The sequence below is a fragment of the Parus major genome, chromosome 28 (assembly GCF_001522545.3).
Source record: "Parus major isolate Abel chromosome 28, Parus_major1.1, whole genome shotgun sequence".
In the NCBI taxonomy this organism is placed as follows: Eukaryota; Metazoa; Chordata; class Aves; order Passeriformes; family Paridae; genus Parus; species Parus major.
Genome location: NC_031797.1, coordinates 4,077,899 through 4,102,598, shown reverse-complemented (window position 1 = coordinate 4,102,598; position 24,700 = coordinate 4,077,899). Strand labels below are relative to the sequence as shown.

General features: G+C 54.8%; 2 protein-coding genes and 1 non-coding gene across 4 annotated transcripts; 2 read left to right on the top strand and 1 right to left on the bottom strand.

Annotated features, from left to right (window-relative positions):
• On the bottom strand, nucleotides 1-14,121 carry PIAS4 (protein inhibitor of activated STAT 4). 2 transcript variants are annotated; one of them, XM_015651653.2, is made up of 11 exons: nucleotides 14,027-14,121; nucleotides 10,808-11,234; nucleotides 8,003-8,087; nucleotides 6,829-6,870; nucleotides 6,451-6,541; nucleotides 6,018-6,146; nucleotides 5,831-5,936; nucleotides 3,444-3,517; nucleotides 2,842-3,002; nucleotides 1,065-1,195; nucleotides 1-629 (listed from the first exon to the last, which is right to left on the bottom strand). In XM_015651653.2, the coding sequence occupies exons 1-11, from the start codon at nucleotides 14,051-14,053 to the stop codon at nucleotides 424-426; spliced, it is 1,479 nt and encodes a 492-aa protein (XP_015507139.1). In that variant the 5' UTR covers nucleotides 14,054-14,121; the 3' UTR covers nucleotides 1-423. The 2 variants fall into 2 exon arrangements, with proteins under 2 accessions (XP_015507139.1, XP_015507140.1); XM_015651654.2 differs by having other exon boundaries at nucleotides 2,842-2,918.
• Nucleotides 14,122-16,355: 2,234 nt separating this feature from the next.
• Nucleotides 16,356-24,642, top strand: EEF2 (eukaryotic translation elongation factor 2). Its single transcript, XM_015651624.3, has 15 exons — nucleotides 16,356-16,479; nucleotides 17,069-17,283; nucleotides 17,978-18,159; nucleotides 18,244-18,455; nucleotides 19,125-19,303; nucleotides 19,564-19,669; nucleotides 19,914-20,027; nucleotides 20,143-20,281; nucleotides 20,844-21,039; nucleotides 21,182-21,440; nucleotides 21,684-21,791; nucleotides 21,872-22,225; nucleotides 22,836-23,018; nucleotides 23,104-23,236; nucleotides 23,970-24,642. Exons 1-15 carry the CDS (start codon nucleotides 16,477-16,479, stop codon nucleotides 24,161-24,163), a joined length of 2,577 nt encoding a protein of 858 aa, XP_015507110.1. The 5' UTR covers nucleotides 16,356-16,476; the 3' UTR covers nucleotides 24,164-24,642.
• LOC117245577 lies at nucleotides 19,721-19,789 on the top strand. Its single transcript, XR_004500382.1, has one exon. It is a non-coding gene; the product is annotated as a small nucleolar RNA SNORD37 (small nucleolar RNA).
• Nucleotides 24,643-24,700: the final 58 nt, after the last annotated feature.

The window sequence follows — 24,700 nt, the reverse complement described above, 5'->3', positions numbered from 1 at the left end:
AAGGAATGGTTAATTAACAAGAGGATCAAACTGCACACGGCTTTGGAGATGCAGGGGTGGGTGTCCTGGAGGTGTGCAGGGGAGCTCCCCCGATCCCGGGATCCAGGTGAGGGAGGATCCTGCCTGGCTTAAGACACTTTCTTTACTTCAGGCTCCAGTTCAGGGTCAGGCTCTGAGTGGGGTCGTTTTCCAACCAAGAAGCAGCTCAATGGTTTTTGTTTTGTTTGTGTCGTTTTTTTGTTTTTGTTTTTTTTTTTTTCTCTTTTTTCTCTCTCGTTTTAATGAGTAATTGGAATAGGAAAGTCACAGGAGATGAGGGAGGGAGGGAGATGAGGTGGGAGAGGACGTTCTCCCCCTCCTCCAGTTTAATAAGCACCAGAGTATTCAAGTCTGTCCGTTGGGAATTGCGAGCCGTGGCTGCAGTCAGCAGGCAGAGACTAAACCTTTCTCGTAAGAGCAGCGTCGTTTGGGCTGGGGTCCCTCATCGTCATCATCCTCCTCCTCATCCTCCTCCTCGTCCTCCTCCGAGGATGAGCTGTCCAGTGTTAAATCCACAACATCTGCCGGGGCTTTGCCGTTCTCGCCCGTCCCGTTGGCCGTGGCCAGGAGCCCGTTCACGTCCGAGGAACCTGGCAGGGGGCAGGAGGAGCTGAAACCACTCGTGCCCAGCTCAGGGGAGGATCCAACACTCCTGGCTGGTCAGCCTGGACAAGGGAAGGCTCCAGGGGCACCTCAGAGCCACTCCCAGAGCCTAAAGGGGCTCCAGGAGAGCTGGAGAGGGACTTGGATAAGGGGTGGAGGGACAGGACACAGGGAATGGTTTCCCACTGCCAGAGGGAATACTGGGGAGCAGTTCTTCCTTGTGAGGGTGGGCAGGCCCTGGCACAGGGTGCCCAGAGCAGCTGTGGATCCCTGCAAGTGTCCAAGACAGGACAGGTCTTGGAGCAACCTGGGAGAGTTAAAAAAGTGTCCCTGCTCATGGCAGGGGGTGGGACTGGATGATCCTGCAGGTCCCTTCCAACCCAAGCCATTCTGGAATTCTGATTTCCCCCAGGGACACTCACCTAGAACCAGGATTGGGCACTGAGGGCTGCAGCTCCGCTCCTTCTCAGCTCGGATGGGGCACCAGGAGCCATCCACCAGGTACTCGATCTCATCTGCATCTTCACATTCTGTCAGGATCTTGGACAGGAGCCTGCAGAGGGGACAGGAGGAGCTGTCACACCCCTGCAGTAACCCTGCATTTAGAAGGAATCTGCTCCTGAGCTGGGAGCCCTTGGAGTCACAGACTTTGCTCCTCATAAAACCAGTGCAGGTTCTGACAGTGCGAACCCATCCCAGCCCTTCCTGTCCATGCACCCAAAGCATCAACTACCAGCTTAATTAGCAACAATTACAGACAGTTTTGCCTCTTCACCCTGTTTCCCAGGCACTGCTGCCCCATCCCACGGGACATTCCCAGGGACATTCCCAGCGAGGCTTTAGCAAAAGGTGAGGTATCCTCTGGCATTGGGAACTCAGCAATCCAACAAGCAGCACTTCCCCTCCTTCCTATTTCCCAAATCTCCACAGCAGCCACCAGAACAACATTCCTGCAACAGGAACACAATGAAACCATGAAAATACACCTGGAATGAGGCCCTGATTCCAGAGAAAGCAGGGATGTGCTTTATTCCCCGTGTCCCACCATTTGCCTGGGATGTTTATTTGGAAATGCTGCTCTGCCAGGCCTCACTCCCTCCTGGACTTGAGCATTTTCCTTCAGGAGGAAGGAGAACTCCTAGTGGAAAGACTTCCAAGATCAGGAAACCTTTGTGGCATCCCAGTGGGAGAGTTTCAGCTTTGCCCAGCTCCTGTAGGAATTGTTCCCACAGCCAATCCCATCACCAGCACAGCAACCACCAAACTGCAGCTCCCAAAAAGCTGACGAGGCCCTGAGCATCCCAGACCTGACCAACCACCTCCCTCCCTGCTCAGGAGCCTCCGGCTCTTTCTCGACTCCCAGCGCCCAGCTGAGTGCCAGCTTCCCTCTCTCACTTCCAGGGAATCTGGGAAGAACTTCACCCAACAGAACTGGCACCAAAGCCAGCCCTAAGCAGGGACAAAAGTCTGCTGAGCCTTCTCCAGGGACGTCCTGCTCCTCCTCAAGCAGGACACGGGCATGGCTGACCCATGGGGGTTCCACAATCCAACCCCTCGCAGCTTCCCCTTCATCTCTCCCCTGACAGAGATCTCCAAGGAACTGGATTTTCCTGTCAGGGCTGGCCAGGGGACAAAGCAAACAGGTTATCTGTGCTGAGGCTGCTCCAGGCTGCCTGGAAAGCCACAGCTGCTGGATCTGCCCACGGCCCACAAAGGCAGCAACGCTCCAGAAACCCTCGGTGAGGCTGGGAACAGACTGGTCTGCTCACTTCCCTGTGCCAGGGGAGCTGGAGGCACCCCAAACATCGCTCCAAACTCTCCCTGCTCTTGAGGGAACCTGCAGTGGAGGCCAGCCAGGCAGCCAGGAGGGTGGAGATCATTTCCAAGCAAGCAGGAGCCACGTGTGTTGTTCCAGCAGTCCCTGGCCAGCACCATGAGAACGTCGGTGCCCAGTCCACAGAGGACTCCCAGCATTTGGGGGCCACAAAAGCTGCTTCCAAACCCACCCCAAAAGTGCTGCACCACAAGCCTGCTCCCTCCCAGCACATCCCCACTTGCTCTAACACACCAAGACGCTGAAACCACAATATTATGCACCAGCAGAATAAACTTTCAAAGAGTTTCAAAGTGAACTTCAACCGAGAGCTGGATGCTGCACCCAGAGGGGAAGGGGAAAGGGCAGAGAGGTGCAAAACTCACCCATCAATGATGAGCTGGTCGTAGGGGGCAGGTTTGTCACACACAGGGCACATCCATGTGGGCTTTTTCTCATTCATCTGTAGGTAGAAGACGGCATCAAAGCACTGCAGGTGTGCGCAGGTCTCGGCCCGGCACGGCACCGACAGGCGCATCTTCACCAGCTGTGGGACCAGAGAGCAGAGCATCAGCCAGGACACCTGGCCAGGAACCCCCAGATCCCCTCAGGAGGAAAAACATCTGTGAGCTTGGAAAGCTGGTCTGGGAGTTCTTGACAAAACCAGACTAAAACAGACCAGACAAACTGGGAGAGCTGGGGTTCCAGTGCCTACAGGGGCTCCAGGAGCGGGACTTGGGACAAGGGATGGACAGGACACAGGGAATGGCTTCCCACTGCCAGAGGGAATATTGGGAAGGAATTCCTGCCTGTGAGGGTGGGGAGGACCCGGCACAGGGTGTCCAGAGCAGCTGTGGCTGCCCCTGGATCCCTGGAAGTGCCTGGGACAGTGGAAGGTGTCCCTGCCCACGGCAGGGGTGGCACTGGGTGGGTTTGGGTTCCTTTCCAACCCAAACCCCAATTCCATGCCAAGCCTGCAGGGACTCACCGGACAGATGAGGGACACTCGGACCCCGGTGGTGGCGATTTCACTGTCTGGGTCCAGGCGTAGCTTCTCTTTCACTGCAGGGAGAGCAGAGAACACAACATTTACCAAACCCCAGCCTTGGCAGCACAGGGGGAACAGCTCACCCCAGCCCTGGGGTGTGTATGGATCATTTTCCCTGCCGGGGAGGGAGTGAGCACATGGCTTCAGCCTGGGCACGGTGGGGTTTGCTCTCTCCTGAGCTCTGTGGCAGCAGGATGGGGGAAATGTCCCCCCACAAAGCGAGCAAACAATCCAACTGGGAGGGAAAACACATCCCATCCCTTTTCCATCAGGTTATCAAGCCTCCTCTCAGCACTCCTTGGCCTCTAGGCTGGCCACCTCTTTTATTCCAGAACATTCCACAGGAACCACAAACAGGCCCAGAGGTACCCAGGCAGACAGCTCAGAGCAAGGCAGCCACGCAGTGCAGAGCTGGGAAGAATCAGATGTGAGGAAAGGAGGAATCCTGTCCCTGCTGCTGCAGCCTGAAAGGAAAACCCAAAGCAGCAGCAGGGAAATCAAAGAAAGCAGCAGATGGACAGGTCCCACGTGTGCAGGTCCCACACCAAGGTGCAAGAATCAACAAAACCAGCTTTGAAGTGCTCCCCAAGTCCTGAGGAGGAGCTGCTGCTCCCACTGTTGCCTGCAACTGCCTCTGACACTTCCATCACCGTTTTTCTTTGGAGCAAGTCAACCATTTCTTTTGACCTTTTCAGATCATAACAAGATGTCTCCAGACAATGAGGCTACATGCAGCTCTGCAACACCCAGCTTTAATTAGAGAGTGACTTCTGAGATGTGAAATTCCCAGGAGATTACAAGATTTGGGCTTGTTTTCCTCACATTAGGAGCCTTTTCATCCGAGCTTAATTTTTTATGAAGCTCTTTGCAAGAGGCTTCTGTGTGCATCAATTACTGGGAGACATGGGAAGGAGAATTTCCTAGGATCTCCTGATCAGGATTTTGGATCCAAAGCCAGAACCTGTTCTCAGTGTTCTTGGATTATACAGAATTTCATGCAAAGGAAGATGATTCAGCAGTGAGATGTGAAGCCAAAGGGCAGCTTCAGTGACAGGGAATTCTTTGCAGAGCAGACCAGGGCTAGAAAAGCAAAGTTCAGGAGCTCCTCAGTTCTGGATATCCAAACAACTTCCAAGCACAAAAACACAAAGAAGCTGAACTAAGACATTGCTCTTATTTGGTTTTATTTAAAGTCACCAAATACAACTGATCCCTGCCTGAAATCCAGGTGTCTGCAGACTGGATATACCTGGAGTCATCACCTTCCCTGTGAACTACAATCCACTTCCAAGACTGACAGGCTGAAGAAGTTCAGCCTGGGGAAGAGAAGGTTGAGTGGAGACCTCCCAGCAGCATTCCAGTCCCTGAAGGAGCTCCAGGGATGCTGGAAAGGGGCTCTTCACCAGGAATTGTAGTGACAGGGTAAGGGGGAATGGCTTGAAGAGTTGAGGTTAAGATGTGCAGGAGAAATTCCTCCCTGTGAGGGTGGGCAGGCCCTGGCACAGGTGCCCAGAGCAGCTGGGGCTGCCCCTGGATCCCTGGCAGTGCCCAAGGCCGGGTTGGATGGAGCTGGGAGCAGCCTGGGACAGTGGGAGGTGTCCCTGCCATGGCAGGGGTGGCACTGGGTGGGATTTAAGGTCCTTCCAACCCAAACCATCCTGGGATCCTTGGGAAGAGCTTTCCAGGATCTGGACAGTTTTAAAGACTGTCAGGATCATGGGATAAGTTCTCCCACGCAGAATTAAACAGTGAGGTTTTGTTCAGCAATGTGAAAAATTGGGAATCTTCCATGCTCATCAATCCAGGTCAGATTCCACTGTGGAAAGGTAATTTCCCCTCATTTCCAGTAATGTTTTACACGTGCCTCATACCAGGAGGATTTACCTGAGTGGTTTGGGATAAACATCTCTGGGGACCATCTCTTCTCTGAAGCTCTCAAGGCATATCAAAGTGCTGCTGGTGACATCCCACTGCCACCCCAAGGACTCCCAGGGACTGGGGCAGCAGGACATTGTCACCAGGATCCCCCGCTCCAGGAATCTCCTTTGGAAATCCCGAGGGTCAATGCTGCTCACACTGACTCAGGTGAAGGCATGAAGCCCTTCCAGCCACAACGACACCGGCACGACAAATCCTAAATCCAACTACAGAGCTGCCGCAGAGCCACCAGAACCACGGGGCTGGGGTGACCTCCCACGACTCACCCACAGCTCAGCGAGTCTGTTCAGATAAAAAGTGGGGTTTACACAGCTGGAGGGAAGCAGAGGTGTGAATGGTGGTGGTTATTCCCCAGCAGGCTGCAGACAGGCCCTTCCTGAGCCACTCACCCAGTGCTTTGCAGAGCTCCGGGTGCTTGATGCCGATGGTTTTCAACCTCTGCAGCAGCTCTGCTGAGGTCATCTGCCGCACCAGGTACAGCCCCACCGAGTAGCTCTGGGGAGAGAGGCAGGAGAGGATGAGGAGGCTGCTCTGCAGGGCTGCCTGGGGAGCTCTGGGTGCTCCCTGGGCTCTCACCTTGCCGTAGTTGCCCCAGGTGACCGTGATGCGGTTGGTGGCCGCCGACAGGTACATGAGGTGGGTGAGGTTGATGGGCCTGCAGGGCCTCTTGGGTTCCACCCCGGGTTTGTTTGAGGGGTAGTAGCCCTAGAGCAGAAAGATTAAATACAGATATTCATTTTTTACTCAGGGTACATCTATTGATCAGCTCCATTAAATTCCACTCAGCCCCAGGGATGAGCTGAGTACAGCTGGAGCACAAAGTAAACAGGATGGAGCCTTTATACAGAACAGTTCATTACAACATGGCTAATCCATAAAAAAAATCAGCTTTAAAGCAGGCAGTGCACTTCTAGAGTCTGGCATTCATCAGGAAAGCAATTTCCTTCCAAATTCCACAAATATTCCCCCCAGATTCCCCCAGTTTTCCTCCCTAATTGCCCATCCTTACCGGCACGGAGCAGTAGCTGTGGTTCACCTTGACGGCGATGTTGGGAGGGTACTGATCCTCCTGAGGGGAACTGGTGTCTGTGTAGCAGATTCTGGGCAGAAACAACACATCCCATAAAATCCCAACATTCTGCACAGGCCCATCCCATTCCCCAACCCACGCTCCCTCAGCACAGCCCATCCAGGTGGGACTCTGCTGCTTCTGCTCCAGGTTCAAAAGTGGAGTTTGAGATGCTCCTGTGAGGCCCAGGGACGAAAACTTCACAGGAAATTCTCTCTGGAGCCATGAAATCCATGTTGGAACTTGCTGGGTTTTGCTGGAACATTCCCTCCTCCCCTGCTCTGCCCCAGATGTTCAGTGAAGCCAGCCCAGACCTACCTGAGCACCACCTGAACCGATTTCACACCGGGTTGCAACTCCCTGGTAAATGAAAGAACAGAAACTTCAAATTAATTATGTAAATAAAAAATCCCTACCCCAAACAAAATCACCCAAACCAGCTGACAGACTCGAGAACTTTAGTAATTGTTCTTAATTTTTTAAATAGACCTTTAAAAAAATTACCTCACAGAACTTTATTTAAATTGGACAATTCCCCCTGCAAATATCAGTGGTCCTGTAATTATTTTTTTTTTTTTCCTCCTGATGCACCAACCTACAGCTTTTCTCTGGGTTTTTAAAACTGTTCAGGTGCCTTCTGGTGATTTGAGAGAATTTATAAAAACTGGGTTTTAAGGTCAGGTTTACCTGACAGTGTTCAAGACTCTCTGTGTTTAATTATTCAGCTGAAGCTGCTCATGCAAACCAAGGGACTGAATATTAAGGCCCCACTGTGAATACTGCAACCTCCATCAGAGCTACTCCTGGCAGGATTTTAACTGGAATCAGGAAAGGAATGGAAGACACAACAAAGGTGTTTTAACCAGGAGGCAAAATAACCAAGATATCCTTTCTCTTTATTTGATGATAAAGAGAAATATTTAAAGGTTTTATGTTGAGTTTTTGGAGGAATTGTTGTGCATGAGGAGAGCAGGTCAGCCAAGAGGAAACCTCCCTGCCTGCAGTGCCACCTCTGAGGAGAGGCTTTGTTTGACTCAAAAGTTGCATCTGACAGAGGTCAGGGTAAATCCTAATCCGAGATGTTTCCTCAGGCAGTTCCTGCAGCCTCCTCCCCACCAAGGAAGTTTCCTTTCAGATGCAAACAGCCTCACACTCTGCCTTTTGAACCTGGCAGGCAAAAGAAAGGCTGCAGACACTCACACCACCACTCCAGCACAGAATTTAGGTCATCGATGATTTCATCCCATTTTTCCTGCCCAAATGCACCATTCCAGAGGGAGATTAGAGCAGCACAAGTGAAACTTAAGGACCTGGATGGGTGAATTTGCAGCTCCCACTTCCCCCAAAGCTCTCTGCTTTACATGAGGAGCAGCCTGATGTCCTCACACAAATCCTTGCAGAGAACAAAAGCTTCCACAGGCAGGGAACACGGAGGAATTGTGGAATTATGCAGCTGCATTTTCTTGAACTGTTAATACCCAGTGAGGAGTACCTGGAATTTCTGATCAGCTCCACTTGTCTTGGTGTTAATGCAAAAATGCACGGACTTTCCTGAAGCTTCTCATTATTCTGTGGAACTGAGGAGGGAAGGAAAGAGCGTCCATCAAACGGAGAACAGCAGCTCTGAGCACGAGGTGATTGTTATGCTCTGTTTATCTCCAGGTCTTGTTTTCCCCAACACCCCAGAATTGCAGTTTTCACCTGTTTTGGTAATTCTGCTTTGATTAGAGCTTTGCTCATTATTGCTCACTGTTGAGTACAATCAGCACAGGCTTTGGATTGGATTTTTCTCTTTTTATTTTATTACTTTTCCTCCCCTCAAATAATTGAAGAGCCATCAGTTCACCACATCAGTGGTGTCACAGTGTGACCACATCCTCAAGAAGCCCAAGAGGAGACCTGAGCCTGACACAAAAGCCCAAAACCAACCAGACTGAGCAGGCGGGTTCTGGAAAAGAAAGAAAACAACCCCAGCAACAAAAAAGATTAGCTCAGATAATAAAAAAGCGACACAAAAAGCAGCTGGAAGAGACAAAACACGACTTCCAACCCCCTGACCTTGAGGGTGGGACAGCAGCTCACCCTCAGAGAGGTTTAACAAGAGCCCAGCATTAACTGTGGCCTTTTGCACATTGATAATTTTAAGATCAAGTGCATTTAATGTGGGGAAAATGAAGCTTGAGACTTTTGTTGCAACCTTTACTTCAATCCAAACCTGTTTTATTTCTGTTTTGGGTCTCTAAGCAAAGTTCAGACCCTGAGCTGCTGAAAGTCACGGGAGGAACACAAAGAGGAAGTGCTAAAATGGCTTTTTAAAAATGATTTAGTGAGAATTGGGTGTTTTGCTTTGCCTCACTTCCACTGCATGGTTATTCAAAGCCAAGAGCATTTCAGGAGTAGGAAAGTGCACTTCTGTCTGGAAAAGAGGAGATGAAGGAAGGATAAAACCTTGGAAGACCTGGTGACAACTCGAGTCACTCCAAAGGTGCTTCCCTTTGCTCCCTTTTCTGCTTTAAAAATGCAAATGGACCTCACAAAAATAAATTCTAAAGGTAAGAATCAAGATATCTTTATGGAACTTTTGTTTCATTCTAGTTTCCATCCAAATATCTCCTGACAAAAACAAGCAGCAGAAAATAAAGCATTTCATGAGGTATTTTTAGCAAGTGATGATTGACAGGGACAATAACAGAAAGTAATTTTAATATTTCTGATTAAGAAACTGCCCATAAACCAAGTCCTGCTGATTGTTCAGCCTCACAAAGACAAAACAAACCTGATTAGGAAAAGCAAGAAGCTGCTCATGGTTTATTCTGCATTTATATCACCTCACTCTTCCTTGATACAAAAATTAAATTGCTGCTAGAAAAGAAGGCGAAAATCTGTGAGGTGCAGGGCACCTGCTCAGGTTTGAGACTCCTCCTGGCTCCACAGGAACCTCTCCCACCAGCAGGGAAAACCAGGCTGGCCCAGGGGAGGTGTCACCTGCACTTAACGAGCCCTCGGTTCCGAGCTGGTGCAGGGGAGATTTAATGACAACTCAAAACAAAATCTGGTAATCCCAGTGAGTGTATCCAGGCTCTTCTGTCTCTGGATGCTTCCACCTCCTGGGAATTTGTTTTCCTTCAAAATCCCATATTGGAATTGCTGACTGACACACATTTAACACTGAACAAACCATTCCTCACACAATTATAATGTTTGAGCTTGACTCTGTCACCACTCAGCTGTTTTGTCACAGCATTAATGCCTTCAAATGAAAAAGAAATTATATGAAATCTGACTAATTAGTCCTTTTTCTTTTTGTTTCTGCACAATCAAATCTTCATCTATTTTTTTTTTCTCCAAGCCACAACAAATATCTTTTCAGCAAAACCAGACCAGCTCAAGTTGTAGAATCATTTGGTAGAGAATTCTGACATTACCACATGAATTTATGAGACACTCAGCAGAACACAACTTCTCTGGACACGCTGAATTTGCTACCAGAACATTCTATTTAACATCAGTTAACAATATGCTTTGTTTCTCCAAATGAAAATAATGAAAAACCAGTCTCCAAACCCCGGGGAATAAACTCTTCTTCCAGTTTTACTGGTTATCCCTCAAAACACACGGCACTACACACAAATAACTGTGACAAGCACAAAAACAAAGTCAAAAATACAGTTTGAGGTGTTGCCACCCTCTTTTATCCATAGGGTGCTTCAGGTGAGGGATTTTTAGTGCTGAAAACCAGCATTGGTGTAGAATATGGCTCCATAATCCACAGGAACCAAACAAGGTGGGCTTCCAAGTTACATCCTGAAGTGACCACATTCCAGGTCTGAGGAAAATCACAGGAGCACAAGATTTGGATTGGGAAGGACCTGAAGGATCATCCCATTCCATCCCACAGGCAGGGACACCTTCCACTGTCCCAGGGTGCTCCAACCTGGCCCTGGACACTGCCAGGGGCAGCCACAGCTTCGTCTTCTCTGTGCCAGGGCCTCCTCACCCTCACAGGGAAGAACTGCACCCCAATATCCCATCAAAATCTTTCAGTTCAATCTCTTTCAGTTTAAAATCACTCCCCTTTCCCAGAACTCTCTCTCTCCGTGTCAAAAGCCGCTCTCCCTCTTTTATCAGCCACCTTTAAGCCCTGGCAAGCACAGAGCTAAATATTCCTCTGTAAATTCTGAGCGTGAGGGGAGGGAGAGGGGGCTGAGGAGGGGTCTCAGCCCCACATCCATCAGCCACTTTCCAAAACCCTTGAAAACGCCGGGTTTTAATCAACACAAACACGCCCCAAACTCACCTAACTCTGTCGGCTTCAACAGCTCATCCAGGGTGGTGTAAAAGGGCAACTTCACCAAGCGAACCTCGGGCTTGGCCACTTTGGGGGGCAACCTGCCCAGTCCGTTCAGGTATTTGCCGTAGAGGGCAGGGTAGTCAATGTTGGTGGTGGGCAGAGTCCGGGGCACGGCGCTGCCGCGCTCGTACGAGGAGTGCAGGGGCAGGGCCTCGGCCCGGTGCGGCGCCGGCGCCTGCGCCACGTCCGAGCCCTTCTTGTTGTACCGAGTCTCGTAGAGCTCCTTGATCTTCTTGAACACCTCGGGGCTGCAGTCAAACTGGACCAGCTGCAAAGCTCGGGTCACTAGTTCGTGTTTTAGTCCGCTTTTACTCCTGCCAACAAAACCCAGCAACATCTGAAGATCTGAGACTCGGAAACTCATCACCATGTTCTGGGGGATAAAAAATTAAAAGATGTTCTCATAGTTATAAAAGGCAAAAGTGCAGTTCTCATTTTATAACTACAAGGCAAGATATTAAAAATTCTCCCTCAAAGAAAGACCCCACACCTGTCCAAACCCGCGGCTGTCACCTGATTTTGGTTCCCATTTCTTGTTTGAGCAACACAAACGCAGAGATCACCCACTGAAATATCACCTAAATGACAAAACCACCAGCACAGTCATCAAATGACTCAAAAATCACTTTGACAGTGCTAAGCATCCTCAAGACAGCTCAGCTGGAAGCAGGAACGACCTCAGAGATCTAAACCAAGAGCCTCACTTGTGAAAGAGCTCATGAACTCTTTCACCAACCCATCCAAAATTCCCAGAGAAATATGGAAAACTTCATCCCAAATGGTGTCAGTGCAAGGCACAGGAAGAAAATCAATCCGAGCTGGGAGAGGCTGAGGCGAACTGGGGCCACCACTCCTGGATTTCTGGATGGGAAAACCCCTCCAGAATCCTCCCTACGGCCATGGGATCATTAAAAAACCACATATTTTAGAGTATGGAAGGATATTCAGATTGCTAAAGAGAGCAGTGTGTTCCCAGGAGAACAATGCCAAGCACTTCCCTGTGAACCCAGCCAGGAGCTGCCTTGGTGTCACACTGGAATTATCAATTTCAGCGTCTGATAAGCAGCAAAACCCAGCTCAGTCTTCTAAAACTCCCTCTCTGTGGCAATTCAGGTCTGTAACTGTCAGCAGAGTCAAAGGCCACAAGGCAACTTCCCATCAGAAACCAGGAATTCCTCCTGTTAAACCCACAGCTCCAGGTTGGCATTTCAGTTCCCTAAACACCAAACAGCCTTAGAACTGCAAAAAAACGGCTTATAAAGTACATGGGTTGGAAAATTCAAGATGCTCTGGAAATTAATTTGGTTGATATCCACACATATTCACTCCACATCCTCCCTGGTTTGTGAGGAATACGGGAATTCAAGAAGAAATCCCACTAAAAAAAACAGCAGCAAAGATCCAGCAGATCTTCCCCAACCTCTACCCCACTCCTGAATTAATAATTAAAAAGAAAGCATAAAATATAATCTAACAACCTTATCATTTCCTGGAATAAAGCAGCTACAGATTTTTTTTAAATTAAGAAAGCTACAACTGTTTCCAGAAATGTTTCACTGCCACTTTTGGATGTGTGGGAATTAGATGAGAGAAAATGCCATTTGATTTTCTCCTTTTCCCTTACATATGTCATTTAATCTGAAAACCCAAAAGCTGTTATGTCACTGTCTGTAGTTAGAACTTCTGGGAGTCGTGATGACTCCCAAAATATCCCTGATGAGGGAAAAAAAAGACTGATGACTAAAGAGGAGAGAAAAAAAATGTTTAATTGCCAGAGAGAACCAGGATTTCAGAGCCCTGGATTCATGGTGCTGCTCCAGCAGACACCACCTGTGAAATCCTGGAGAAATCTACCCTGTGCCTCAGTTTTCTTCAACTAAAAAACAGAATCAGGATCATTAATGTTGGAAAAGACCTCAAAGATCAGCCTGTCTGATCAAATCCCACCAGGATCATTAAGCTGTGTTAGGAAATGGGGAGAGTGTTGTTCTCCCTGAGGGATTTGAGCATAAAAGGTGTATTTGGAAAGAAAAATGCATCAAGACACAGCAGCAGGAGGCACCAGGGCATCCCAGGAGCACAGGAGACAGGAATTCCTCCTGCAGGAGCTGCTCCTAGAGCACCTCACCCAGGACTCCTGGGGTGGGAAGTGGAGCTGGAGCCCAGAGTTTCCATTTGGAAGGAACGAAAGCCCAGCAGGATGATGAGATCTGAGCAGCAACACAACAACAAAACCCCAAAGCAAACCGAGGGCTCGACCTGCCCCGTGCGAGCAGGGAGAGCACATGGACTGCCGAGATCCCCGACACTCCTGGGGGTTCCTCCTCTCAGGAACCCTCGTGTGGGACGGCTCAGACCCCACCAAAAACCCCTGGGGCGACCACGATGCCTGGGGATCGCATTCCCCCCTCTGGAATGGCAGGAGGAGGGCAGAGCACCCCAAAAAAGCCTCTCCCGCTGGGATTCCTGAGGCCACCCAGCCCCGTCCCTGCCGAGGAGCTGCTCCTGCGGGCGGGGAACGCTTCCCAGGGAACACTTCCTTGGGAACACTTCCAGGGAACGCTCCCCGGTCGCTGCCATTGCTTCTTAAGTGCCCTCAGCAGCGGCTGCCACAGAACCGGGATCCCGAGGGGAACGGGGAAACCTCCCGGTCCCCTCCCCCGGGCCTGAAGCGAGCCACAAACCGCCTTGGAAACACAACTCCAAGCATGGTTTTGCTTCACCGCATCCCAGAGGGGCCCTGGGCCGCCCCTGGCCCCGGCACTGCCCGTCCCAGCGGCTCCCCCGACCCCCGCCCGCCGGACAGCTCCGCACCGAGCCGCCCCACCCCCGGAGCGGGCAGCGGGAGCCGGCCCGGGGGTCGCGGGGGCAGCCCCGGCCATCCTTTATGGCGGGAATCAGCGGGGGAGGCCCGGCGCGGGGACAGCCCCGAGGAAGGCGGGCAGCACCGCGGCCCGGCCCGGCCCGGTTCGGCCCCGGGAGGTCCGGCGGGGGCTGCGGCCCTGAGGCCGGGGCGGGGCAGTCTCTGAGGTAAAAAGGCGAGAGGGCGGCCCCGGAGCGCCGCCCCCGCGGTTCGGAGCGCCGCCCCCCGCCGTCCCCCCGCGCCGGGAGCCGCCCGGTGCCGGCCGGGCCCCGCGGGCGGGGCGGCGGCGCCGCTTCCCTCACCTTCGCCTCCACCAGCTCCGCCGCCATCTTGGGCCTCCAGCGTCCACCGCGCCGGGCGCCGCCGCCGGGTCACGTGACGCCCTCGCGCCGGGGGTGGGCGGGGCCGCGCCGCGAGCTCCGCCCAATCCGCGCGCGCGATCCTCGCTCCTCGGCCACGCCCTCGAGCCACGCCCCGCCAGGCCCCGCCTCCCCGGGAGTCTTAAAGGGGCCGCGCTCCGCAAACCGGGGGCGCACCGGAGCAACAGCGGCGGGGGCGGCGATGGAGGCGGCGGGAGCGGGGATGGGGGCGGCCCCGCGGGCACGGCGGGAGGGAGAGTGGGTGGGCAGGCGGTGGGTGCTGCCCCAAGATGGCGGCAGGTGGGTGCCCCCGGGGCAGAGCAGGGCCCGGTGGGCTCGGCCCGAGGCTCCGCCGCCGTCCCGGTGCCCTGCGGGCCGTCCCCGGTGAGGAGGGAAGAGCTGGGGGGCTCCCAGCGCGCTCTGGGAGAGGAGGGATGGGGATGAGGAAGGGTCCCGGTGCCCCGGGGAGGGAGGGATGGGGATGGGGAAGGGTCCCGGTGCCCCGGGAAGGGAGGGATGGGGATGAGGAAGGGTCCCGGTGCCCCGGGAAGGGAGGGCTGGGGACGGGGATCTCCTGGCCAAAATTGGCTCGGTGGCAGCGACGTCCCAGAGAACCCCCAGCCCTCCTACCCTGGCCAGTGTTTGTGCTCCCTTCTGCAACTTAACCCATCGCTAATTAAAAATACCTTTATAGAATATTAATGAGCATTATAATAATGATAACAACAATAATAAATACACTGTATTTGGCAGCTTTCTCCCGAGAGGCAGCTGTGATCTCTGCTCTGATACCAGGAGCCAGGGCTGGGGCTGTGTCAGGAATTTGGGATGGAGATCAGGGAATGGGCACATTCCATTCCCAACCCTGCCAGAGCTCCAGCAGCCCTTGGACAGCGCTCTGGGACAGGTTGGGATTGTTGGGGTGTCACTGCAGGGCCAGGAGTTGGACTGGATCATCTTCAGGGTAACTCCAGTGTTTGGGGTGAAACGCTGCACTGGGAGAGGTTTTCCAGCACTTTCCTCTCCTTGCCATCAACCCCACATACTAATTAAACAAAAAGGCAATTAACAGTTTCGCAGGAAAAGCAGGATGTTAATCAGGTTTCCCAGTTTTCCCTTCTAGGCTGGGAAAAGCCTGGGTTGGTGCTAAAAATCCACCAGATTGCTATGGAAACCCTAAAGGCCAATAATTCATCCTGTCAGGGTGAGAGAACCGGGCCCAAAGCCGTCCTGGGTTCAGCTCCATCGCCGTCCTGCCCATCCCTGCCTCACAGACCGGGAACGTGACGGGAATTTGGGAGCTGCCAGTGAGGTGATGTGGGGATTGAGGCTGAGAATTGGGATTGTTCAACCTGGTGAAGAAAAGCTTTGGGGTGAGCTCATTGTGGCCTTCAGGACCTGAAGGGACCCCACAAGAAACATGGAGAGAGACTTGGGACAAGGGATGGAGGGACAGGACACAGGGAATGGCTTCCACTGCCAGAGGGCAGGGCTGGATGGGATATTGGGGAGGAATTGTTGGCTGGGAGGGTGGGGAAGCCCTGGCACAGGTGCCCGGAGAAGCTGTGGCTGTCCCTGGATCCCTGGAAATGTCCAAGGCCAGGTTGGATGGGGCTTGGAGGCCCATGGGAGTGTCCCAGCCATGGCAGGGGTGGCACTGGATGTTCCTCCATGTCCCTTCCATGACTCCATGGTTTTTGTGAGCTCGAAGGCCGATGAGGGCGCCCAGGGCCGCCAGGGGCCGCGGTCCCGGTGGCACCGAGCGGGGCTCGGGGGTCCGGCCGGTACCGGGGTCCCCGCGCTCCTCCCGCCCGCAGGGGGCGCTGCAGCACCGGCCCGCCCGGAGCATGCGCAGTGCGCGCACCCTGCGGGACCGGGGCGGGCCGGACCCACCGGTGCCCGGGACCGCTGCCTGCCACCGGGCTCGGCCCTACCGCCTTTTCCTACTGGCCGAAGCCCCGTGTTCCTCTGCCGCTCGGTGATATCGCTCCGAGGGCGGCCTCACCGACCGCGGTGCCGCGGGCCGGTTCCCACACCGGCAGCGGGAGGGGCGGACTTTCCCCCCGCTGCAGCCCGGGCGAGGCGGGGCTGTCGCTTCCGGTCGCTGTTCTCCCGGTGTCGCCTCGCTGAAGTCCCGGTGCAGCCGCGGTGACACTCACGTGGTACCGGCGAGGCGGAACAGCCTCCCGACCATAGAGTTCGCGGGATAGAGCGGCGCTGCCGCGCACGCGCTCGGCGCAGGCCCCGCCCCTCGGCGGTGCCGCCCTATAAGAGCGCGCCGGCTGACGTCAGCGCTCTCTTCCGCCCGCTCTGCGCTCGCCAGCGAGACAGGGCCGAGCCGCCGCCATTGCTGTGATCCCCCCGCCCCGCAGTATCCGCCGCCATCCGCCACCATGGTGAGCCCCTGCCGCCCGCCGCCGCTCCCGGCGGGATGAGCGGCCGTCGCGCCTCCCGTATCGCCGGGGATGGCGGTTCCGCGAGCGCCGCGGATCGCACGGCGGCGGCTGCGGCCTGTGCTGCCGGGCTGGGCCGCGGCTGCGGGGAGAGGGTGGGGCGGCGAGAGGGGGCCGGCCCGGGCGGCCGTGACACCCCCGGAGCCGGCAGGACCCGCCGGTGCCGGTGCCGGGGCTGCCGTTGCCCCGCGGGAGCGGCCGCGCTGATGTGGCGGTGCCGGGGACGGGGCGCTGCGGTGCCGCTCGTGCCTTATGTAACGCTGCGGTCTGGGCTGGCACCGGCACCGGCCCGGGCTCGGTACTGGGGGCGATTTGCGCCCAGCACCCGCTGACACCGCGGTTTGAGGGACGCTGGGGCCGGGAGGGGTTGGTGCTGCAGCCCCGCTGCGGTGCTCTCGCTGCGGGTTGTGTTGTCACCCAGGCAGAGTAGGTGTCACCGTGATTATGGCAGGTATTATGGGAGATTGGGATTCCTTGGAATTGCCAGCGCTGTTTCCGTAGACGCTGAGTCCCCCTTCTCTCCTCCCTCAAGGTGAACTTCACAGTAGACCAGATACGGGCCATCATGGACAAAAAGGCCAACATCAGGAACATGTCCGTGATCGCCCACGTGGACCACGGCAAATCCACGCTGACGGATTCCCTGGTGTGCAAGGCCGGGATCATCGCGTCGGCGCGTGCTGGGGAGACCCGCTTCACCGACACCCGCAAGGACGAGCAGGAGCGGTGCATCACCATCAAATCCACGTGAGTGCCCTCCCCTCAGGCTCCTGCTGTTCCCTGCGCTGAGCTCCGGCGGGATTGGGCTCCTCCAGGAGCTGGAAGAAGATGCTGTTGGGATCTGGGCTAGTCCAGAAGCTCAGCTCGTGCTCCTGAGGGTTTTGAATGATGGAGCAAGCGTTGATTGGCTTCTGCTCGGTCATTGAGCAGTTCCATGCTGGGCACTGGGGAAGAAGGAGCTTCATCCCCCCAGTTCAGCCCCAGGATTGTTGGATGTCGTGTGGATGCGGTGTGGAGACTCTTGGGAGCATCACTGGGGATGTTCCTGGTGGCTGTGCTGCCACAGGGAGCGTGAGGATGTGCCTGAAAAGGGGTGGAGAACATCTTTGGGATTAGTAGGAAAAGCCTAAATCTGTGATTTGGGATTGGAACCCTTTATGGGTGCTGGAGAAGTGCAGGGAGTTGGAGGAGGTTTGGGTTCTGGAGGATGTTATGGTTTAGGAAGGGTAGACTGTAGCCTGTGTTCCTGTTATCTCCCACACACTTCAGGAAATCCTGGAGCCCAGCATTTAGGTTGGAAAAGATCTCCAAGGTCATCAACTCCAACCTTGTCAACCAGAGCAGAGCGCTGGGTGTCACCTCCAGTGGTTGCAAAATGTTTCTGAGCTTTAGGGAGGAATAAACACAGATCATCATTTTAATAGTTTCTCCTTTCTTTCAGAGCTATTTCTCTGTTCTATGAGCTCTCTGAGAACGACTTGGCCTTCATCAAGCAGAGCAAGGATGGTTCTGGTTTCTTGATCAACCTCATTGACTCCCCTGGGCACGTGGACTTCTCCTCAGAGGTCACTGCAGCTCTGCGAGTCACTGATGGTGCCCTGGTCGTCGTGGACTGTGTCTCTGGTGAGGTTTTCTGCAGCTGGAGCGTATTTTGGGGGAATTTGGAGAGGGGGATAACTCATTCCTAACTAATTGTGCGTTTGGCAGGGGTGTGCGTGCAGACAGAGACTGTGCTGCGTCAGGCCATCGCCGAGAGGATCAAGCCTGTGCTGATGATGAACAAGATGGACCGAGCGCTGCTGGAGCTGCAGCTGGAGCCAGAGGAGCTGTACCAGACCTTCCAGCGCATCGTGGAGAATGTCAACGTCATCATCTCCACCTACGGAGAGGGAGAGAGCGGCCCCATGGGCAACATCATGGTGAGGGGAGGCTCTGAGTGCTGGGCCTGGCTTGAGAGCCTTGGGTTACCCTGCTCAGTGGTCATTCCTTAGCCCAGGTGGAGGAGAGGGGGTTCTGGAAGGTGCCTGAACTCCCAGGCTTGGGGCTCTCGCTGGCTCCCCTCCCAAATTTCCTGTTCAAGGCCTGAGCAAATAAAGGCTGGGATTATTGCCCAGAGCAGCTGTGGCTGCCCAGTCTCTGAAGGGTCCAAGGCCAGGCTGGGCAGGGCTCGGAGCACCCTGGGATCGTGTCCATGGCAGGGGTGGAATGGGATGGTCTTCAAGGTCCCTTCCCACCTGCTCTGCTCTTCCCGGGCTCCTGGGAAGGGAGCAGGGCTGTGGGACACAGGTTCTGAGGAGAAGCTTGTGCTGGACTCCTGAATTCTGGAGCTGTCCATGCCTTCCTGATCCTCCTGGGAAGGGTGGGAACCCTACCTGCATGTGAATCTCCACCTGCTGGGGGTGGAGGAAAACCAGCCCCGTTCTGTGGTGCAAAGCTGAAATGGTGCCTGTCCCAGACCTCAACCGTGGTCACTGCGACAGAACCGCTTGTGACTCTGTGTCCTGAAGCTCCAGTTCGTACTGGAGAGCTTTTGGGATGGGATGGACTGAGGGGCCCTGCCCTGACCCAGCTCTGCTGTCCCCTCTCAGATTGACCCGGTGCTCGGGACCGTGGGCTTTGGCTCGGGCCTGCACGGCTGGGCCTTCACCCTGAAGCAGTTTGCTGAGATGTACGTGGCAAAGTTTGCTGCCAAGGGAGATGCCCAGCTCAGCCCAGCCGAGCGTGCCAAGAAGGTTGAGGACATGATGAAGAAGCTGTGGGGAGACAGGTGAGGAGGGAAGGTGCTGGTAGGAATTCCAGCTGTGCATGGCAGAGCCTGACACTGCAGGGGATGGGTAAAGGGGGGGAGGATGTGGTTGTGCCCGATTTTACAGGAGTTAATTCAGACTTGGTGGGTGTTGGAAAGCTGGATAAGGGGGAAAGCAGGAGCTGCCTGTTCTCAGCAGCCCCTGGCCCTGCCCTGAGCAGGCAGAACAAGCTGTGTGTCTACTCGAGCGTGGACATTGTCTGATTTTCTTCTCTCTGCAGGTACTTTGACCCTGCTACTGGCAAGTTCAGCAAATCTGCCACCAGCCCTGATGGAAAGAAACTGCCAAGGACCTTCTGCCAGCTCATCCTTGACCCCATCTTCAAGGTGAGTTCCTCAGGGTTCCTCCTTGGCCGGCTGCTCTGCGCTTCCGTTCCGTGCGTGATGATGGAAAATTTCTTCACTTTGACCTGACTTGTTTGATTGAAGAAATTCAGCTGTCTGACACATCTGGGGGTCTCCTGGAGGGAGGCTGGGTGCTGAGGAGGAGCAGCAGTTCTCTGCAGGTGCAGTGGTGCAGCTGCTCCAAACTGGGTCACGGCAGCGCTCCCAACGGCCGCTCTTGTCGCAGGTTTTTGATGCAATCATGAACTTCAAGAAGGAAGAGGCGGCTAAACTGATCGAGAAACTGGACATCAAGCTGGACAGCGAGGACAAGGACAAGGAGGGCAAGCCCCTGCTGAAGGTGAGGCTGGTCTGAGTCCTCTGGGGAGCAGCTGAGCGGTTGTGCTGCTCCAGCTGTGTCAGCATCAGGAGGCGGGGAGGGACGGGCTCTGACTGGGTCCTGCTGCTCTGCCCAGGCCGTGATGAGGCGGTGGCTGCCAGCTGGAGATGCCCTGCTGCAGATGATCACCATCCACCTGCCTTCCCCCGTCACAGCCCAGAAGTATCGCTGCGAGCTGCTCTACGAGGGCCCCCCCGACGATGAGGCTGCCATAGGTAGGACAAGCTGCTCTTTGCTGCCAGGCCTCAGCTCCAGTGTGCCTGTAACCCTCCATGTGCACAGCTCAGCAGTGTCTGCAATTGAGTCTGTAGCTTTTTTAGCATGGATCCAACAGTTCTAGTGGCTCTCAGCCTGGATTTGTTGCAAACATCTCTTGGTGATGTGATCTTCCGTGGAATCACAGAATGGATTGACTTGGAAGGGATCTTGAAAGTTCTCCAGCCCCATCCCCACCCATGGCAGGGACACCTTCCACTGGCCCAGGCTGCTCCAAGCCCTGTCCAGTGTGGCTTTGGGCACTGCCAGGGATCCAGGAGCAGCCCCAGCTGCTCTGGGCACCCTGTGCCAGGGCCTGCCCACCCTCACAGGGAGAAATCCCTTCCCAATATCCCATCCATCCCTGCCCTCTGGCAGTGGGAGCCGTTCTCCATGTCCTGTTGTCCAGGCAGGCTGGCCCCTCGGGCTGGGGCAGTGGGTGCAGGTCTTGAGCTGGGTTTTGGGGTGGCTGCCAGATACATCAGTAACTCTGGGGTAAGCTGATCTCTCTCCTCCTCCCAGGCATTAAGAACTGTGACCCCAAAGGCCCCCTGATGATGTACATCTCCAAAATGGTGCCAACCTCTGACAAGGGACGTTTCTATGCTTTCGGCCGTGTCTTCTCTGGTCTCGTCTCCACTGGCTTGAAAGTCAGAATCATGGGACCAAACTACACACCTGGCAAGAAGGAGGATCTGTACCTGAAGCCAATTCAAAGGTGTGTCCTGGCTGGGGTGTCGAGGGGTTCAGGTTTGGGGTTCTGGTGCTGTCTCAGCTCTCTTCTGTGTCTGAGGCCTGTCGAGGTGCCCGAGTGGGATCTCCTCCCCTTCCCAGCCTCACTAACCCAGCTTTGCCTTTAGGACCATTCTCATGATGGGCCGCTACGTGGAGCCCATTGAGGACGTGCCTTGTGGAAACATCGTGGGGCTGGTGGGCGTGGACCAGTTCCTTGTGAAGACTGGAACCATCACCACCTTCGAGCACGCCCACAACATGAGGGTGATGAAGTTCAGCGTCAGCCCCGTGGTGCGCGTGGCCGTGGAGGCCAAGAACCCGGCCGACCTGCCCAAGCTGGTGGAGGGGCTGAAGCGCCTGGCCAAGTCTGACCCCATGGTGCAGGTGAGTGATCCAGGGGTGCTGCCTGCAGTACTGGCAAAGTCTTGAGTGTTGGTCCCTGCCTTGCTGTGACAGGCAGGGACCAACCAGGGGTGTCCCTGGCTGGCGCTGTGACACCCCCAGATCAGTGGGGAGAACATGTGGAAGTAGCTCTATGGGTCAAACATGGAAAAGCCATGGAGAGTCGCTGGTGTTTGTGGCTGTGGCTCATTCTGAAGCCTCACCTGCTGTTCCTGGTGTTGCCAGTGCATCATCGAGGAGTCTGGGGAGCACATCATCGCTGGCGCTGGGGAGCTGCACCTGGAGATCTGCCTGAAGGACCTGGAGGAGGACCACGCCTGCATCCCCATCAAGGTAGAGAGGCTGAGTGGTGGCTGAGCTCGGGGTGGGGCTTTGGCCGGGTTTGGTGTCTCACAGGCCGTCTGTCCCCGCAGAAATCGGATCCCGTGGTGTCCTACCGCGAGACGGTCAGCGAGGAGTCCAACGTGATGTGCCTTTCCAAGTCCCCCAACAAACACAACCGGCTGTACATGAAGGCCCGGCCCTTCCCCGACGGCCTGGCCGAGGACATCGACAAGGGCGAGGTGTCGGCGCGGCAGGAGCTGAAGCAGCGGGCGCGGTACCTGGCCGAGAAGTACGAGTGGGACGTCACCGAGGCCAGGAAGATCTGGTGCTTCGGGCCCGACGGCACCGGCCCCAACATCCTCACCGACATCACCAAGGGAGTGCAGTACCTCAACGAGATCAAGGACAGCGTGGTGGCCGGCTTCCAGTGGGCCACCAAGGAGGTGAGGGGTGGTGTCCTGGTCTGTGTACACATCCTTGTGTTTTTTATGCTGCTCATGGAGCAGAAAGCAGCACCTGAGCAGTCCAGGTGAATAACACAGGTGGCCTCAGGAGGAGAGGTGCTCAGAGAGGCCTGACAGGGATCTGGCCTTACCTACCAGTTATTTTCAGGTTAGACAGGAGAGGGCTGCAGGATAAGTTGACAGACTGAGAGCAGCAACAGGGGGAATTAATTTTCCTGTATAGCACTGAGTTTCAGCCAGAAGGAGATTCCAAACCAGCAACTCCTGTGACGTTACTGGGACAAAAAACCAACATTTCCCTTGGCCAAATACTTGGGTTTCAGCACCATAAATGTGTGACAGCTCTTGTGGCTTGAACTTCAGAGCTGATCATGAGGATGCTGCAGGGGTGGGAGCTCCACAAATCCCTTAGCCTGGGAAAGACCTCCAGGAGTCCAAGCTCTGCAGGTTTGAAGGTTCATCCCTCAGCGAGGTTGAGGGTGGGCCCTTGCTGCTCCAGGGAGCTCCTGTGAGGCAGGGGAGCAGCAGCCCCATGTGGGGACCCCGAGTGCCCGGGGTGGCACCGTGTGACCCCGTTGTGCCCTGGCAGGGGGTGCTGTGTGAGGAGAACATGCGCGCCGTGCGTTTCGACGTGCACGACGTGACCCTGCACGCCGACGCCATCCACCGCGGCGGCGGCCAGATCATCCCCACGGCCCGGCGCTGCCTCTACGCCTGCGTGCTCACGGCCCAGCCACGCCTCATGGAGCCCATCTACCTGGTGGAGATCCAGGTGAGAAGCCTGTCCTGGGGTGCTGGAGCCCCGGGGAAGGGGGGACAGCGGGTGGGCGCAGTCCTGACCCCGCTCTCCCTCGCAGTGCCCGGAGCAGGTGGTCGGAGGCATCTACGGGGTGCTGAACAGGAAACGTGGCCACGTCTTTGAGGAGACCCAGGTGGCCGGGACCCCCATGTTTGTGGTCAAGGCCTATCTGCCCGTCAACGAGTCCTTCGGTGAGTCCTGGAGCCACCCTGGGAGGGAGAGCCTTGGGAAGGACCTGGAGAGATCCCCGAGTTGAGCTGTTCACCCAGCACTGAGCTGTCCCCAAGCGCTGCATCCACACGGCTTTGAAACCCCTCCAGGGGTGGGGACTCCAGCACTGCCCTGGGCAGCTGTGCCAGTGCTTGACCATCCTTCTGGAGAAGAAGAAACTTTTCCTGATCTCCTGCCCTCCCCTGGTACAACTTAGGGCTGTTTCTTCTCATCCTGTCAAGTGTTGACTGGGAGGAGACCAAGGTTGCGGAACGTTTTGGGTTGCATGGGACTTCTCAAGATCTTCTGGTGCTACCCCTGCCATGGCAGGGACACCTTCCACCATCCCAGGCTGCTCCAGCCTGGCCTTGGGCACTGCCAGGGATCCAGGGGCAGCCACAGCAGCTCTGGGAATTCCATCCCAGCCCCTCCCCACCTTCCCATCCAGGAATTCCCTCCCCATATTCCCATTCCATCCATCTCTGCAGTCATCAGGCAGTGGGAAGCCATTCCCTGTGTCCTGTCCTTCCAAAGTCCCTCTCCAGTTTTAGGCCCTTGGAAGGGACTTCAGGGAACCTTTTTTCCATTCCCACCTCCTACTGGTTGGGATCTCAGGAGGCTTTTGAGAGCTGCTCCGGGTTCCTCTGCTCTATCCATGAAAGCAACATCGAACTGCGCCCATTCTTGTCTGACCTTTTCTCTTTCTCCTCCCAGGTTTCACAGCAGATTTGAGGTCCAACACGGGAGGCCAGGCCTTCCCCCAGTGTGTCTTTGACCACTGGCAGATCCTGCCTGGGGACCCCTTTGACAGCACCAGCCGGCCGTGCCAGGTGGTGGCCGAGACCCGCAAACGCAAAGGGCTGAAGGAAGGAATCCCCGCCCTCGACAACTTCCTGGACAAACTCTAATGAAACTCATGGAACTCTGGGAGAACAGGAAAAAATTAAGTAATTAGCGTTATCACCCATGCCCGCCAGGGGGTAGACTCCTGTGACCACCATCTTGTTAATTAAATGGGTTTCATAGCGATTTTGAGAACTTCAAATGAGGAAAACAAACAAAAAGAAAAAAAAAAAAAAAAAGCCTTATAGGTTTCTGTGTTGCACATGACTCATCTTTGCCATTGTAACTAAAACATTTCCACTAGATCTGCCCAATTCTGTATTTATTTGACTCAAACAGAAAAAAAAAATAAAATACTGCTGCAGAATGGCCCAGAAGAGGGGGTGGGATGTGCTTAAATCAAAAAGGAGGGCAAGGAAAACAGGGAGAGAGACAGAGTGAGTGGGTGAGGATGCCTTATCTGCAGCGTGACTGTCCATCGTGCCCATCGCCGCCTGTATTAGTGCCACTGGAATTAATAAAATTGGATAAATGGTGACGAAAATTGAATTTTTTGGGGTTGATTTTAAGGGCGAGGGTGGCGCCACCAGCGCGCGCCCACC